The 12745-nt window shown below is 39.8% G+C and overlaps 2 protein-coding genes across 5 annotated transcripts in view; one reads left to right on the top strand and one right to left on the bottom strand.

Moving 5' to 3' along the window:
• The first annotated feature begins 5021 nt into the window (after positions 1 to 5021).
• On the top strand, positions 5022 to 11791 carry RBIS (ribosomal biogenesis factor). Of its 2 annotated transcripts, XM_003902925.5 has the most exons (5): positions 5022 to 5835; positions 6003 to 6067; positions 8805 to 8921; positions 11260 to 11376; positions 11662 to 11791. In XM_003902925.5, the coding sequence occupies exons 1-5, from the start codon at positions 5805 to 5807 to the stop codon at positions 11731 to 11733; spliced, it is 402 nt and encodes a 133-aa protein (XP_003902974.3). In that variant the 5' UTR covers positions 5022 to 5804; the 3' UTR covers positions 11734 to 11791. The 2 variants fall into 2 exon arrangements, with proteins under 2 accessions (XP_003902974.3, XP_009211527.2); XM_009213263.3 differs by lacking the exon at positions 6003 to 6067 and having other exon boundaries at positions 5669 to 5835.
• E2F5 (E2F transcription factor 5) overlaps positions 11778 to 12745 on the bottom strand; it is a 45144-nt gene continuing 44176 nt past the window's right edge. For all 3 annotated transcript variants that reach the window (XM_003902924.5, XM_009213264.4, XM_021942471.2), the window contains exon 8: positions 11778 to 12545. In XM_003902924.5, the coding sequence (XP_003902973.1) occupies positions 12436 to 12545 (110 nt within the window). In that variant the 3' untranslated portion in view covers positions 11778 to 12435. The remainder of the gene's footprint in view (positions 12546 to 12745) is intronic.

Raw genomic sequence — 12745 nt, 5'->3', positions numbered from 1 at the left:
TAATATGTCAGTATCCATTTTTTGAGTTTTGATGGCTGCATTGTGATTATGAGGGAGAATATCCTTATTTTTTGGAAATACTAAAGTATTTTAAAATACTAAAGTGAAATGAACCCTTCCTGGTTGTTAAGGCCCTTCATTAGTTTATCTTACCAGTCTCATCTTCAGCAGTATCTCTACAACTCCATCCTCTGCCCATATTAGACCTTTCTCACAATCATAGCATGTCCATCTCTGGTTCTAGGGCTTGCTCATGTTATGCTGTATGTATATGTGTATGTATACAGATATATGTATATGTATCTTTTAAATGTTTATTTATTTATTTATTTTTTGAGACAGAGTTTTGCTCTTGTTGCCCATGCTGGTGTGTAATGGCATGATCTCAGCTCACCGCAGCCTCTGCCTCCCGAGTTCCAGCAATTATTCTGCCTTAACCTCCTGAGTGGCTGGGATTACAGGCATGCGCCACCATGCCCGGCTAATTTTGTATTTTTAGTAGAGATGGGGTTTCTCCATGTTGGTCAGGCTGGTCTTAAACTCCTGACCTCAGGTGATCCACCCGCCTCGGCCTCGGCCTCCCAAGATGCTGGGATTACAGGCATGAGCCACCACACCCGGCCATATGTATGTATATCTACAAGGCCTTACAGCTCCATTTTTGCCAGTTAAAATGCTTGAGTTTAAGAAACTTCATGGTAGGGTATGATGATTTGCGCTTGTAATCCCAACACTTTGGGAGATGAAGGCAGGAGGATTGCTTGAGCCCAGGAGTTCCAGGACAGCCTGAGCAACAGAGTAAGACCTCATCTCTACAAAAAATAAAATTAGCTGGGCATGGTGGCATGCGCCTATAATCTGAACCACTCAGGAGGAGGGGCGGGAGGATCGCCTGAGCCCAGGAAGCAGAGGTTGCAGTAAGCCTGTGTGACAGAGCAAGACCCTGTCTCCAAAAAGAGGATCATCAAAACACTTCAATACTTGAGAATAAGTGTGTTAGAAACATCATAAAACTTAAAATTTTAGATAAAATTAAATCTGACTCCGACTTTCCCTTCTTAATTTGGCATACAAATGTGATCTCAGTCTCAAATATATGGAAGTGGGTGGCTTACCTGACGCCCAGAAAATAGGAAACTTTCTCTGGTCTTCAATTCATCACAGTGGCTGCTGAGTTGCTCAATGCCAAAGTCCAGGTTACATTTAAAGGCAGAAAACTCCATCCCTTCTGTGACATTTATTGGTGCAAGGATCTTACACTACTGTTCCTAGGGCTGTGGTAGGGGGTGCCACAGGGAGAGTCTCACGCACTTGCAGAAAGCCCTTAACCGCCCTTTCCCCAATCATTTCTCCAGTCTTATCTTCTCCTCTAGGATTAAGCCATTTCCTGTTTCCACTTTCTAAGACAGATCCAGGTGGAAATATCTTCTACATAACTGGGAGCTTCCATTTTTAGCCCAGAAGAATGAAAATTATTGATAACCATCAGATGAAAGGGAACCCAAACTCATGACATTAAGGTTTTTCTACCTTATTGAAATGCTGGGAGGAAAAATTCTTTTAAGCTGCCTGTGTATTTGAGTATAAAACAGCAATATTCTGAATAATACCACCATGCTGCTCAACTCTAATATAGGGATTGGCAATGTTTTAAAGTTTTAAATTGGTGACTGGGTGCAGTGGCTTACACCTGTAACTGCAGAATCTGGGATGCCAAGGAGGGTGGATCACATGAGCTTAGGAATGCAAAGCCAGCCTGGGCAACATGGCGAAACCATGTCTCTGCAAAACATACAAAAATTAGCCAAGCATGGTGGTGTGCACCTGTAGTCCCAGCTACTTGGGGGGTTCAGGTGGGAGGATCGCTTGAGTCTGGGAAGTGGAGGCTGCAGTGAGCAGTGTTCACGCCATTGCACTCCAGCACAGGCAACAGAGTGAGATCCTGTTTAAAAAAAAAAAAAAAAAAATCAGGGCCGGGCGTGGTGATTCACGCCTGTAATCCCAGAACTTTGGGAGGCTGAGGCTGGTGGATCACCTGAGGTGGGGAGTTTGAGACCAGCCTGACCAACATGGAGAAACCCCATCTCTACTAAAAATACAAAATTAGCCGAGCATGGTGGCGCATGCCTGTAATCCCAGCTACTCAGGAGGCTGAGGCAGGAGAATCGCTTGAAGCCAGGAGGCAGAGGTTGTGGTGAGCTGAGACTGTGCCACTGCACTCCAGCCTGGGCAAAAAGAGCAAAACTCTGTTCCAAAAAAAAAAAAAAAAATTAAATTGGTAAAGGACCAGGTAATAAATGTTTCAGGCTTTGCAGGCTATGCAGTTTTTGTTGCAAGTACTCAGCATTACGGTTATAGCATGACAGCAGCCAGATAAGATGTAAACAAATGAGCATGGCTGTCCTGCAATTACTGTTTGTGGACACTGAAACATGAATTTAAAAGAATATGCATGTGTCACTATGTATCATTCTTATGTTGAGTTCCTTCCTATCTTAAGATGTAACTTCATTCTTAGCTCCCAGGCTATACAAAAATAAGTAGTGGGCTGGATCTGGCCTTTGGGCTGAAGTCTGCCTATTGCTGCTCTGAGACAATCAAATGAGAGCTTTAACATGAATATTTCCAGAATTCAGAATTATCTCCACTCATAAATAGCATATTTTGTGCATTTATCATATTTCTTATCACTTTGTCAAGAATCATTGTTCCCTGTGCATTTACAATCCAGACGATTGTGCCCTGAGAGACAGAAATGTGTTATGTACTTCCTTTGAGCACCAACAGAGCCTAGGTGTCCAAACTATTTTGACTTAATAGAACTGTGTGGTGGAGAGAAGAGAGGGAGGTTGAATAAGTGAGACAAATTTATTATGGAGTATCATATATACAAGGCTGGCTCTGTTCCCTTGGAGGACTATGAGTTTTGTTATAGATGGTTTGTAATTTTATGTGGTGTTCTCATTTTCTTCTTCTCCTTAATTATCTTTGTTTACTTGTTGAATTGCTTCCAAGACAATTATATGAGGTTCAGGTCTGTATAAAGAACTCGGCATTGCCGAGTCTATCCCAGGAAAAGTAAGGTTTCTGAAAGATTATTTTTCTATTTATGATTTTATTCATCTTTAAGATTGTTAGAAAAACTGGAAATTTACTTTTTGCATATATTTTTAAAGATGGAAAATCTTTAAGCTATTTTCTTTATGTATGGTTCATTTGGAACATGGGTAAATATGGCTCTTAGAAAATTAACATGATCCTTTCTTTTGTTTTAGTAATACTTTATGCTTTCAGGTTTTATATTTCACTAACTCTGCACAATAATCCTGTGAACTAGGTAAGACAGTGGAGTCAAGACTCTTTCAGGTAAAAGTGACTAAAAAATAAAATAAAACAAAGTAGTTTAAGCTCAAAGGTGGTAATATTTTAGTTCGGGTACTTGAGAAATAGAGGGATGGATCTTTCTTCCATCTATGGCTGAATCCAAGGACTCAAATGATCGCATTAGAGTCCTCTGCTCTGTTCAGTTCTGTCTTCTTGTGTGTGTTGCTCTCATTGTAGGAAGACTTCTTCCAAGTTGCTGGAGGAGATGGCCACTAGTAGCCTCCATTTTATATCATCCCAGCACAAAGACACCAAATGCAAGAGACAGCATTTGCCACCAGCTCTAGCTGGAAAATCCTTAGAGGAGGACTGTAGCTATCAGCCCAGCCAGGACCACTTGATCAGAGAAGAATGGTTATCCAGAAAGGGATGCTAAGCAGATAATCAATGTTCTCTGAAGTGGGTATAACGACTGTTTCCATGCATATGGGAAAGGGAGGCACAGAGAAATGAAGTAACTTTTCCAAGGTCACACTGTTGGTTGGTGGGAAAAGAAAACCAAGAACCGAGGCCTCCTCACTTAGATCTCTGCTCTTGCCTGAATAACTATGTTATTTTGCCACTTCAAAATAAAAGTGAGACTTACCAGTTTCCATAAAACACTGTAATATCATTCTGTCACATCTATTTCTTTGCCTTCTGTATATACATCAGTAGCTTCACATTCAAAGAACCAAATAATTATACCCAACTTATTCGCCTCAGTATTTGTGAATAACTCTGGCCTTATAAAAAGTCCAATGGTTTTGTATATGTTTTGCTCTTACACTTTATGGGCATTTTATACCAGCATTTTTAGGTGTTTTTAACAGGTGGATCTTCAGAAAGAACATAAAAGTTTGAATAAACATACATTGGCAAGCAATTATTCCTCTCTCCTTAGTATATTCTATTCCTCAATTTTTTTGTGTGATGGGCATAAACATAATTAAATGATTTATCACAAAAATTGCTTATCTTTCTGTAAGTAGGCAAGTGCCTGGTTTGTTGGAAGGAGGACTCGACCAAGTGCTAACCAATGTGGATTTGCGAATTACTAAATTTACAAAAACTTCTAAAAAATTGTTTTAAAAAAGTGCTTAGTTTTACAAAACCGTCTGGCTTTGTCAATTACTAGTTAGTTGTATGGCTGCCAGCAAACGACTTACACTAAACCTTAGTAGTATCATCACTTGCCAAAGAGGAGTGGTTTTATCACCTTATTTTGAGCATAGTGTAGGCTGAAATCTTTTGTAAGCTACAAAATGGCATGTAAATGTCAGTTTTACTGACAGAGCAGGAGCACCGCCATCTCGGACAAACACCGCCACTTTTAAGTTCCAGCTCCCTTTCTAGCCCCGTGCATTTCAAGGAAATCACTTCTCCTCTAACTACAAGCAGATACAAAGAGCAGTCAGTAAAACACAGATAAGACAGCTCAGGCACAGAGTGAAGTAGGGGGAAAGTCTCTTGGGTAACTACCAAACCCCAGTAAAACAGTAGGCCTTAATAAGCACATTCCTTTCTCTTCAGGTGCACTAAGATAGGGAAGCTAAAAGCAGACTTTTAGCTGCCAGTATGCCTGCAGCTGCAGAAAGATGTATGGGAACAGACACATAACTCTCCCTCCCAGATAAGCACAACAAAGAGACACAGAAGCAGTCCAAGCCTCTGATAAACTCTCCCACCCTGAATCCTTAAAAACTCTTAGTCTGTAAGAGAGTGTGGCTCTGACCTAACTCGGCCAGCCGCCACTCTCAGGTTTATTTAAAATAAAACTGTCCCTGTCGACTATAAAGCCACCCTTCGTGCTTCTCTCCTCTTTATTTCTTACATCTACATTTGTTTGAAATCCAGCTTTTCCTATGACCTCGACAAAATAAATAGAGGCACATGTGAAAAGTTAGCTTTAATAGGGTTATTCTCTTGGAAGAACTGAGTCAATTTTCTTAAAACAGAAAAACCTAGACGACATTATGGGTTGAATGTTTTAAGTTCCTTGGTACCCGCTTTACTTGTATATTTTATATTGTGCCTGGTTTCTTGTGCCTCTGCAGTGCTGCCAAAAATTTTCTTTTTGAAACAAGGAAGCTGCAATGAGAAAAGCATTTCTAACTGGCAGTGCATTACAAATCTTCCTTTCGGAGATTATAGCTCTAGATCTTTTCCAACCTCAAGCCCTCTAACGTCAGCAGAGCCCTGGAAACCACCCAGAAGTGCACAGCGCCTCCTCCTGGGAGCGTGACAGAGTCAGCCGGGAGTTCGCGGCGGAGCGCTGACCTCCAGTGCGGCGGTCTTCACTGTGCAGTCACAGAAGCATCTCGGGAAGTTTCTGCACAAGTACCCACGCCAGGAAGGGGAGACTTGGCTGGCTCTATAATGTCCCGAGCTCGCTTGAGCTGAGGATAAGTCTGCAACACTGCGGAAGACAAGGGACGCTAATGAGACTGGACTTCCAAATCTCGCTTTATGGTAAAGCTTGCTCGGTAGAGTTGGCTCTATGGGCGGGACTACGCCAGGTGGGTGGGAACCCGCTCTATGGGCGGGACTTCCGCCTGTGGGCGGGGCTCCGTTCGGCGGGCGGAGCTACGGCTCGTGAGCGGAATTGTGACTGGTTTATTCTCCCCGGAACTTCCTAGACGCCGTACGTGCCAGATGGTGTCTGCTGGAGCTTAGGAAGTTGCACGCAAGTATTAAATTTCTGGTGAGAGTTTAATAAATTAAGTTTTCTGGAGGGCTGGCGTGAAGTTTGTAGGGGTCGGGGTTGGATTGGGCCGGTTTCTTACCGCTGTGACCTGGAGACTCGGTTCCGTCGCGCTCTGCCTCAGGCAGCCGTACTGGGTAGCAGGCCCGAAACCCCGGTGCTTGTTGGGCTTTCATCTCCTGACAGGGTCCCAGTTTTGGGGCTGTATCTTTCATGATCAGTTTCCACGTGGTTGTCAGAGAATATCCCTCCACTCGCACACCCCCACTAATGTATTACTTTCTCCACGAACCTTGCTCAGGTCTACAGCTCTAGTAAACCTCTCCTCCACTTGTGTGCTGTCTGTGCATGGCCCTTGTGTATATGATAGGTAATGTCATGTGTAATCTAATACCTATCATGTCTGTGTATGTTCCGTATGTGTCCTGTCATTATGTATGTTCTATACATATTTTTTGTGTGTGAAATATAAGTTCTCTACCACACCTGGCATATAGCAGTTGATTAATATATACTAGATGAATGATTGGATTTTGGTTACTATTGTAATGATTTTTTAAAATTTTTATTTATTTATTTTTGAGACTGAGTCTCACTCTGTCGCCCAGGCTGGTGTGCAGTGGCGCGATCTCGGCTCACTGAAACCTCCGCCTCCTCGTGCCTCAGCCTCCCAAGTAGCTGGGATTACAGGCGCGCGTCACCACGCAGGGCTAGTTTTTATTTTTTTAGTGGAAACGGGGTTTCATCATGTTGGCCAGGTTGGTCTCGAACTCCTGACTTCAAGTGATCCGCCCGCCTCGGCCTCCCAAAGTGCTGGGATTACAGGCATGAGCCACCGCGCCCGGCCTGAAATGATTTTAGATTACTTCATTTGACGGATTTTATTATGTGTATTTTATTTTTTGCATCTTCTGTAATAACCATGTATTTTCTATGGCATTCTTTTTTAAGTAGGAGGAATACTGTTGGGGTTCAAAAGCATTGCTGTTTTAGTTAAGTAGTTCCTTAATTACTTACAATGTAGTAAGGCTACATTGAAGGAAGGTGCAAGGCTACGAGTGAGCAAAGGAAAAAAAGGAAGAATGTTCAAGATGTCTGTGCAAGAGAACAGTTAGACCAGGCTGGCTAGAGCAGGGTTTATAGAGACGTAGCAGCAGATTTAGGGTAGATTCAGCGTGCCAGTAATGTGCCAAGCCAAGGCACGTTGCCCCTTATACATTGGGAAGGTCGATCGCATAGCTTGGTGCCAGATAGCCACTGTGCAGATGGCTTAAGCCAGGGGTTGGCAGACTTTCTGTAAAAGGTCAGACACTAAATATTTTGGACTTTGTGGGTCATAGTTATAGCAGGAAAGCATCCATAGCAGCACGACTGAATGGATATAACTGTATTCCAATTAAAGTTTATTTTTTATTAATTTTTTTGAGACAGTCTTGCTCTGTCACTCAGGCTGGAGTGCAGTGGTGCAATCTTGGCTCACTGCAACCTCCACCTTCCGGATTCAAGCGATTCTCCTTCCTCAGTCTCCTAAGTAGCTGGGATCACAGGCATGTGCCACCACACCCAGCTAATTTTTCTATTTTTAGTAGAGACAAGGTTTCCCCATGGCGAGGCTGGTCTCTGCCTTCGCCTCCCAAAGTGCTGGGATTACAGGTGTGAGCCACCGTGCCTGCACTTGGCCTCCAATTAAACTTTACTTACAAAGACAGGTGCTTGGCCTGATTTGGTCCATGGGCATAGTTTGACAAACAGTGGTTTGAACAAATGGACCTACGGACTTCAACAGTCACCCAGTCCTGAGCTAAGCAATACTATACCATGTTTTTGTATAGCTTTTATATTTATACATGAAGTGCAATACCACATAACGTTAGCTCTGATCTAGTCTGCCTGGCTGTAAGTCCTGGCATCTCCTGGTTATTGACAGTGTGACATTGGGCAGATTAACTTCTCTTTGCATCAGTGTTTTAATTTTAATCTTTAAAATGGGGATAATAGTACTTCTTAAAAAGGGTTGTTGTAAGGAGTAAATGAGTTAAAGCGCATTAGTGTGCTTGTACATATAATAAAAGCTCAATACATGTTAACCTAATATTTTAAAAATTATTCCTCATATACATAATTAAAGGCAGATCTGAGAGATGTTTTAAGGTAGAATCTACTGGCTTAATACATCTCTAGCTATGGAGGAAAGACAGTATCCAACATTTCAAGGCAAGGGCCATTCACATAGAGGAAATATGGAAGTCATAAAAGTAATTTAAGGGAGAGAGGGAGGTAGGAAGTGGAGGATTAAGGACTGATTTTGATGGGATGCACAGGTGAGAAAGTGGGGAGAGTAAAGAGGAATAAAAAAGAAGTCAAGAAGGAGGCAGAATCAGTCTCTAAAGTATGATAGGAACCAGAATAGCACAGTAGTATATGGACTAACAGAAGGATGGGTACTGCTGAGAATAACAGTTATTGTGTTGATGATATTAATGAATTCAACCAGCAGATATTAATTGGATGCCTCCTATGTGCCCAGTACTGGGGATACAGGAAAGAATTAGATACATACTCTGTACTCAAAGAGCAGAAAATCTAGGAGTGAGAGACATGGAAATAATACATGCACCAACTTTAAAAATACGAGTAAGATGAAATTTCTTAGATTTAATTGGTACCTTTAAAAGCTTAAAATTGACTTATGGTTCATAAATGTGGGCAATTTAATTGAATTTGTTTTCTTTTCTAGACAATGGGCAAGAACAAATTAAGAGGGCCGAAGTCCAGGAATGTATTTCACATAGCCAGCCAAAAAAACTTTAAGGCTAAAAACAAAGCAAAACCAGTTACCACTAATCTTAAGAAGGTGAGTATTAGTTAAGCACTCTGACTTTATTGTTTACAAGCAAAGTGTCATTGTAAGCTACTGAACAACTGTATGCTATTACTTTTTAAAAAGGTTCTTAGTTTTTCCTAGAAAGGTAAGGATGGTTTCATGCATTTGTCTAAAAAAAAAAAAAAAAGAAGAAGAAAAATAACCTCCTTTTCTTGAAAACAAATGTTGAAAAGAAAAAAACATTTTAACTACAAATGTGTGAAGCTTCAATTTAATAGTTTTACTGAAGCATAGAACTCACTTAAAAACCATAGTATGGGAAACAGTTCTTATCTCTGAACTCAAATATAAGAATGTATTAATAGAGGCAAGACATGGGATGTCAGTGAGCACCCATTCTTTTTCTCCTCAGTAATTACCTCTTTGAAGACATCTGCAATTCAAACAAAAACCTGTAAAATGAAGATAAAAAATATTTATTGAAATGTACAATTTGAAAGGGGTCTCTTTCTTTTCTTTGTTTATATTTCAAAATACCTGAGAAATTTCTTCATCAAGATTAACTAGAATCTTTTAAGAAACATTTTTAAAAAAATGTTTTCAAGTTTCAGTAGTAGATGGAGTCAGCTCTCCAGGACTCAGTTTAATTATAATAGTCCATAGAAATCTAACATTTCATCTTTCAACTTGCATGAGCTAGCTGAGTTAAGCTTTTTGGTTGAATAGTTTTATGATTTTATAAATGCTAAGAATGAAATTAAGCAGATGATGGGGGTTTTGGGGATAACAGTTTACAAAGGATGGTCTTCATAGTTGACACATTGAAACCAAGACTAGAATGATAAAGAGCTAGGAAGTGTTGGGAGTGGTGGGTTTGAGGCAGAGAAATAGCATGTGCAGAGGCCTTGAGCTAGGGAAAAGCTTGGTGTATTTGAGGAAGATTATTTTATTTGGACAGGAGGTACTAGAACTTTTATATATGCCACCAGGTAGGATCTAAGAGAGAGATCTATGGGTAGGTAGCATAAGGTGCAAAGGAGGTAAGGGTTTTGAAGGAGAAACTGTTTGGTAGCAGCAGTGAAGAACAAGAGCACCACCCCTACGTCTCTTATACTCAGAAGAGGAGGACTCCAAGGGAAGCTGTTGTCAGGGGTCTTCCATTAAGACAAGAAGGTCAAGGAAGGATTCAGAGATGTACTATTATGTTAGAAGGGACTAAAAGTATTTGATCCAGGTTTCTTGTATAGATGAGAGATAACAGCACTGTAGCCTAGAAAGATTTTGGTCACTGTAAGGATACAGGAAAAAACAAACTCAGTTTCTCTTATTCTCACTCTCATACAGTCACTCAACACTTCCAATACTGTATTTGTGGGGCGATTTCCCCCACACCTAACAATTCTGCAGATGGATCTTCAGCAGGCAGCAACTAGGTGTCTTTTAATTCAAATCTGACACTGCTGACCTGGAGATAGCATCAGATTCCACAGGTTGAGTCCTAAGCCTCTCTCCAACTTCCAGTGACAATCGCAAGCCCCAGATGTTTTACCTGTGCTTCTCACCAACCAGCTATAAATAAGGGTTCCCATGACCACCTCCTTGGGTTTGATTAATTTGCTAGAGCAGCTCACAGAACCCAGGAAAATACTTTTACCAGTTTATTATAAAAAGTACTACAGAGGAGACAGATGCGTAGCCAGATGGAAGAGGTACAGAGGGCAAGGTACGTGGGAAGGCGCATGGAGCTTCCCTGCTCTCTCTGGGCATGCCACTCTCTAGGAGCCCGCATGTGTTCAACTATCCAGAAGCTCTTTGAATCCAGGTCTTTTGTAGATTTACGGAGGCTTCATTATGTAGGCATAATTCATTAACTCATTAGCCATTAGTGATGGGCTTAACGTTTATCCCCACTCCTCTCCCTGGAGCACAAAGTCCTAATCTTCTAACCCTGTGTTTTTTATCTGACCAGCCCTCTTCCTGAAGCTATCTAGAGACTCCCAGCTACCAGCCATCTCATTAGCATTCAAAAGACACTCTTATCCCTCTTGATACAATGATTTAAAAAGCTGTATGACAGGAAATGAGGACAAAGACTAAATATGTTTATCTTATTATGAATCACAATATCACAGTCACATATTTTGGCCTTCTGTATCAGTGTGAGGCATATCCACATAAATTCCATTTTTTAAAAACCAAAACCTTTTGTCTAAAATTTCCCAATAAGACTGTAAGAATTTTTGAGTGAATTATCCCTAATTTGTTGGTAAGAGTTTTTAGATTTTAGATTTAACAGGTTAAGGTTGAATATATCTTATCTTTAGTGGTTATGAGATCATAGATTAATGCTTTTTTTCTTTTTTAAAAGATAAACATTATGAATGATGAAAAAGTTAACAGAGTAAATAAAGCTTTTGTAAATGTACAAAAGGAACTTGCACATTTCTCAAAAGGCCCTTCAATTGAACCTCTGCAGAAAGAACTGGTAAGCAGAAATCATTTGCTTTTTTTTTATGGCTAACAAATTGAGGCTAATAAATTAAACTCCAAGTTTTCAAAGCCTGTAAGTTGAGTGTAACTTTTAGTACTTGGCTCTCTAGTACTAGGCTCTATAGTATTAATAGCATATTCAGACTCTAAAACATTGTCTGAATATGCAGATTTATTCTACTTCCAAAGATATGACTAGAAAAATTGAATAACAGATTATATAAGTCATTAGTCTGCTATTGTTGTCTACATTTTTAAATATAATACTTTCTCCTTTCAGATTCCTCAGCAGCGTCGTGAAAGCAAACCAGTTAATGTTGATGAAGCTACAAAATTAATGGCTCTGTTGTAATATAGTGGTGATGCATCAAATTCTCCACAAAGACCAATAAATTAAATGTTTTATACAATTTTATTTTTAAAAATCTTGTTAATGTACAGGCATTGGCACATTTTAAAAACAAACTACATAAACAGATCTTTCCTATAACCTAGGAAAGTGGAATGTCAGAAGTCAACGAAATGTGATAAACTTAAAGTGCTAAAACAGAAGGCACTTCACAAAATCTGTTCACTGAAACAGTTATATATCCTCGTTTACATCCTTCACTTTACAAGTGGCAGTGAATGTCTGTTTGGATAGAAGGACATACAGAAATACAGGCAGTTTCGTGGCAGTAAAAATATAAGACAAACAAGTAATGAGCCCTTGGCCAACTTGTTTTTGATGACCTGTAGTGTCCTTTAACTTTCCTCTTATAAGAAGAAAAAACAGAAGGATTCACAATTAGAAGAAAAGTTGAAATCCAGAATATAGTTACTTTTGGGAGTGGGGAGGTTTGTGGATATTCAATCACTTATCCTCTAAAGCAATCAGAGCCCTTTGTTTTTATGGTTGAAGTTTTGTGAAGTAAAGAAAGTATTAGGGAAGAACACTTCAGAATCAGTGAACTAAAAAAGGTGTTACATTCATTATTTTAAATACTTAGGTTATTAAGAAGTCTAAAATGTTACACAGTTAGAGGTAGATAACAGTCCCAAGTTTCCATGGAATCTAATAATTTAGTATCTGGACATCAAACAGATCACAAACTCCTTCATTATCATCTAAATTAAAGTTGTAGTCATCTGCCGGGGTAGGAGAAAGCCTTAAGAGAGGAAACACTGCAAACAAAAAACAAATTCATTGTTAAAGATGGTTTCTACATATGGTTAATGATCTTTAACAAAATACTCTCAAATACATCATTCCAAATTAAAGACTTGTGTAATGTGTATTTTAAAAGATTCTCATTTAGTAACAGTTTATACATTGATACTAGATTGAGAAATATAATTTTTTTTGGTTTTTTTTTTAGACGGAG

This window comes from Papio anubis, chromosome 8, assembly GCF_008728515.1.
Source record: "Papio anubis isolate 15944 chromosome 8, Panubis1.0, whole genome shotgun sequence".
In the NCBI taxonomy this organism is placed as follows: domain Eukaryota; kingdom Metazoa; phylum Chordata; class Mammalia; order Primates; family Cercopithecidae; genus Papio; species Papio anubis.
This window is presented reverse-complemented; position numbering and strand designations above follow the sequence as displayed.

Excerpts from the sequence above, each read along its gene's own strand:
- RBIS (XM_003902925.5), top strand. The coding sequence starts at position 5,805 with ATGAGACTGGACTTCCAAATCTCGCTTTATG. Across the intron at positions 5,836-6,002 it reads CTTCCAAATCTCGCTTTATG|ACGCCGTACGTGCCAGATGG; the intron begins GTAAAGCTTGCT and ends GGAACTTCCTAG. Across the intron at positions 6,068-8,804 it reads ACGCAAGTATTAAATTTCTG|ACAATGGGCAAGAACAAATT; the intron begins GTGAGAGTTTAA and ends TTTCTTTTCTAG.